The 4,001-nt window shown below is 42.6% G+C and overlaps 1 protein-coding gene across 1 annotated transcript in view; it reads left to right on the top strand.

Annotated features, from left to right (window-relative positions):
* Nucleotides 1-1,468, top strand: part of FAM135B (family with sequence similarity 135, member B) — a 181,707-nt gene extending 180,239 nt beyond the window's left edge. Inside the window, exon 19 of the mRNA XM_006830848.1 lies at nucleotides 1,263-1,468. Coding sequence (XP_006830911.1) covers nucleotides 1,263-1,468 — 206 coding nt within the window. The remainder of the gene's footprint in view (nucleotides 1-1,262) is intronic.
* The last annotated feature ends 2,533 nt before the right edge of the window (nucleotides 1,469-4,001 follow it).

Raw genomic sequence — 4,001 nt, 5'->3', positions numbered from 1 at the left:
ATAGATATATACATATATAGATATAGATAGATAGATAGATAGATAGATAGATAGATAGATAGATAGATAGATAGAGATTGTAAAGGTTTCAGTTGAGGAAGCAAGCCCTGTGGGGGCATTTATACTCAATCCTTAGGCATCACTGTGAGGCAGAATCTACTTGGTGGCACACAACACAATTTATATATACAGATCGACTGTGCCTGGAGCTTGTCAGCCGGAACTCTGTCGCCTCCTCATTGTCCATACCATGCCCCAGTGGGAGAGATCATCAAGTCTACCTGTACCTGGTCCCAAAGGGCAAACAAGTCAGGGGACTCACAGGCCCCACTGACCAAAAGTGGTTCTACCCACATCCCCCTTGGTTGGGATGATAGAGACAAAAGGACACAACAAACAGCTCTTCAGGCTCTGGTACAGTTCTTCCCTCTCTTTCCTCTGAAGGAGTCTGAGTTAGCCTTCAAGATCAAGTCAGAAAGACCAATAGCAGTTCTGCTGAATTCTTTGTCCTTTCATACTTCTGGTGTAACATTTTAATTTGAACTTTTGAGCAGACAAATTCGAGATGCACCAGGGATGTGTTTTCAAGTCTAGTGTGTTGGGATACTTGGATCTAGCATTCTTAGGATACAAGACTGACAAGAAAGAGGCAGAGTTGAGAAGTGAATCCACATAGGACCCTCTTCTGCCTCACCACACCTCCATACAAACACTCACACTCACTTACCCTGTCCGCCGTTGTGTAATATAACCATAAAGAGAATATTGGATTTTATTTCTTACCTTTTCACAAGCATTAGCAGGTGATTGGAAACTGATGGGCAGACATATGTTGTTTTACTGTGCTTCACTTTACTGTATATCACAGATGCTGGATTTTTTGACAAATTGTAGATTTATGGCAAATCTGCATGGAACAAGTCTATTAGCATCAGTTTTCAAATAGCATGTGTTCACTTGGTGTTTCTGAGACACATTTTGATCATTCTCACAATATTTCAAACTTTTGTACAATGTTGTTCCACACATAATAGACTGTAGTGTAAACATAACTTCTGTATGCACTGGGAAAACAACAAATGTGTGTGACTCACTTTATCATGATCTTTGCTTCATTGTGGTGGTCTGGAACCAAACCTGCAATACCAGTGAGAGCTGCCTGTACAAGGCTCTACCCAGGAATCCTAATCCATCACGTGTCCTATGTTGTTCTCTAGATTCCACTGTTAACCACTGCAATATCTCCATGTCCCTCTTTGCAGGGCCGGTTTATGCAGAAATGATCAACAACCTTCTCCGCCCTCTGGTAGAAACCAAGGACTGCACTTTAGTTCGACATAATGTGTTCCATGCTCTGCCCAACACTGCCAACACCCTGATCGGCCGAGCCGCCCACATCGCTGTACTGGACTCAGAACTCTTCCTAGAGAAGTTCTTCTTGGTGACAGGTCTCAACTACTTTAAGTAGTGGCTTTGAAGGAGTAGGCTTGGGATCTTCTCCAGAAACGTTGACCATTCATTGAGAGCTTTACCTGGATCTCAGAGCAGAGTTCACAGAGGAAGCTCTTGGGTGGGATGGGTGGGTCTCACCAGCAGAGTTGCTACCATTTTGGACCTTTGTGGGAGTTGAACAAATAGTATGGAAGACCACACACCTTCCTCGAATTTATCTAGTAACCTGAAATCTCATTCAAGATGCTTATTCTAGGAAATCTATGAGGAAATAAAGGAGAATACTTGGAGTTGGTGAGGTCAACTTTGTAGCCACCATTGGTTCCCAGAGAGGGGGCTACAGTTTAACTCCATGTGTCCAATATGTTACTAGTTCATAGCTTTACTATCATTCTTGATTAAATTAAGTGCACACAGCATTTCAGAACTCAGGTTAACCTCTGTCTGTGCAGAAGTGGAACATATTTGTGTAAATATAATCCTTAATAGATTCAGTGTGCCAGTCATTCGATGTAATGGCCAAACTCTCATCCTCTCTGTTTTCTCAATAGGGAAGACAAGGGAGTGCTTTATAAATCATTATATTTCCTAAAAGCGGTGGAAGGGGGGTGACTGAGGGCAAGGTGGAATGAAGGCGATGATACCATTAGACCCAAATTTGTTACAAACAAAAATAACGATTGGGAATAAGTTGAACCAGCTGCTCCAACTGAGTATCCAGAAATTTTCTATGTATAGTCTTGGTCCATAAATTATTTTTGTGATCAATTAAATTTCTGTCTGAAGTCAGGAAGAGAGACTTAAAATAATGTTAGCAGAAGAGCGCTGAGCTGAATGTGTACATATGTGAAGTTCCTGCTAATCTACTTCCAAAGAAATGCTATATTAGCATTTGATGCAATTGCAAAAAATTATAAAAATAAAACCATGGCCATGGCCAGCTGCTTCTCCTCTCTGTGGATGTAGAAAGGCATCTAAATGGAGAAGTGCTGGATTCAAACCTCAGGGGAGCTCAAATAGGGTGCTGGCTGTCTTTGAACTGGATTGTCTTCTTGCCTTAGGAAAAGAAGGGCTAGGGAAGCTCATTAGAGATAAAGACTAAGGGAGCTTAGCAATGAGAACAACAGCAAAAGCCAAGGGCTCAGTCTCAGTCATTCCTGGGAAGTGACTTAGGGGGAATTTCTGAAAATTACTGGGATGTGTAATATAGTCGTACATTCTGGGAGCTGAGGACTCCTAGAGGATGACTTAGTTGCATTGACGGAACGCATGGACTGAGATAGGAGGGATGACTAACACAGGAGAGTCATCATTTGTGAGTGGGAGCCCCTGCCTCTGCAAAATTCCCCTCTTAAGTTCTGAAATTCATGTGGGACCAGATTTTAGGTCCCAGAACCTGGACCATGACTCTGGGTACTAATGCCATGGTAATAAAACTCAGTATATCTAGACCCATTTTAGAATTTTAGATTCTTTCATATTTGCAATGGGACTTTAAAACATGATTGCATACCATTCATATGGTATACTGAATATACGCTATTGTATATTAATGGTCTCATGTGCAAAAACAAGCCCATATAGGTCACTCTACAGAAGAGTGGTGGTGGTGGTGTGCCGTGGAGTTGGTTTCGAGTCTTAGCGACCTGGTATAAGGTTTTAGAGGCTGTAAATCTTTACAGGAGCAGAATGCCTCATCTTTCTCTCACTGAACTGCTGGTAGCTTCAAACTGCTGACCTTGACATTAGCAGCCCGACTCGTAACCACTATGCTACCAGAGCTCCTTCTATAGAACGGTAGACTTATGGATAAAAAGAGAGAAAGAGAGAGGAAAATGTGACTGTCTTGCAAGGCAGGCTTCCACACTACAATTCAGGGGCTGTCTATAGGGCCTTTCAGAATTGCATTATCGTCTAGTCTTAACATGTATGGATTCAATGAGCCTTCTGGCCCCTTCCCTATTTGGGTATGTTTTGGAGTTCCTGAACTAGTACTGGGTACAAACTCTGGATGTTTAGACCCAGGGGAGATTTGTTTCCTGGTAGGCAAAGCCCATGACGTGTGTTTCCTGGCCTAGACAAGTACCCACACTTAGTGTCAAGACCATGAGTTTGTAGCAACTTGTACTTTTGGCTAAAACATGAGCCCTGCCCAATGGACGAGCCTCATCCCATTTTGTCCTCTGATTCCCATCAGCAATGTACATCATCACTGGTCATTTGAAAGACCATGTGACCAGCGGTTATGGAGCCAAGGTCAACCCAGTGGTCATCGTCTTTTCAAATAACCAGATACCATTGTCAATTCCAACATGCTGTCTGGACATAGTGAGAACTCATGGCAATAAACGTCCAGCTGCATGGTGCCCCCCTTTTGATAGGGGCGTGCTCTGCTGTCTTTGTAAACCCTCTTTGGCCTCTGAGCACTTCCTGTCATTGTGCAGGAAGTACATCGCTATGTTGTAAATAAGAGCATCTGGTCTTGTGTGTCATGCCTCATTTGAAAAGGCTTTTCTATGTCTCTTTGTATTGAAGCATATATATATATA

The sequence above is a fragment of the Chrysochloris asiatica genome, unplaced genomic scaffold, assembly GCF_000296735.1.
Source record: "Chrysochloris asiatica unplaced genomic scaffold, ChrAsi1.0 scaffold00001, whole genome shotgun sequence".
Lineage (NCBI taxonomy): Eukaryota > Metazoa > Chordata > Mammalia > Afrosoricida > Chrysochloridae > Chrysochloris > Chrysochloris asiatica.
Note: the sequence above shows the minus strand (reverse complement) of the source record. Positions and strands in the feature narration are given on the sequence as shown.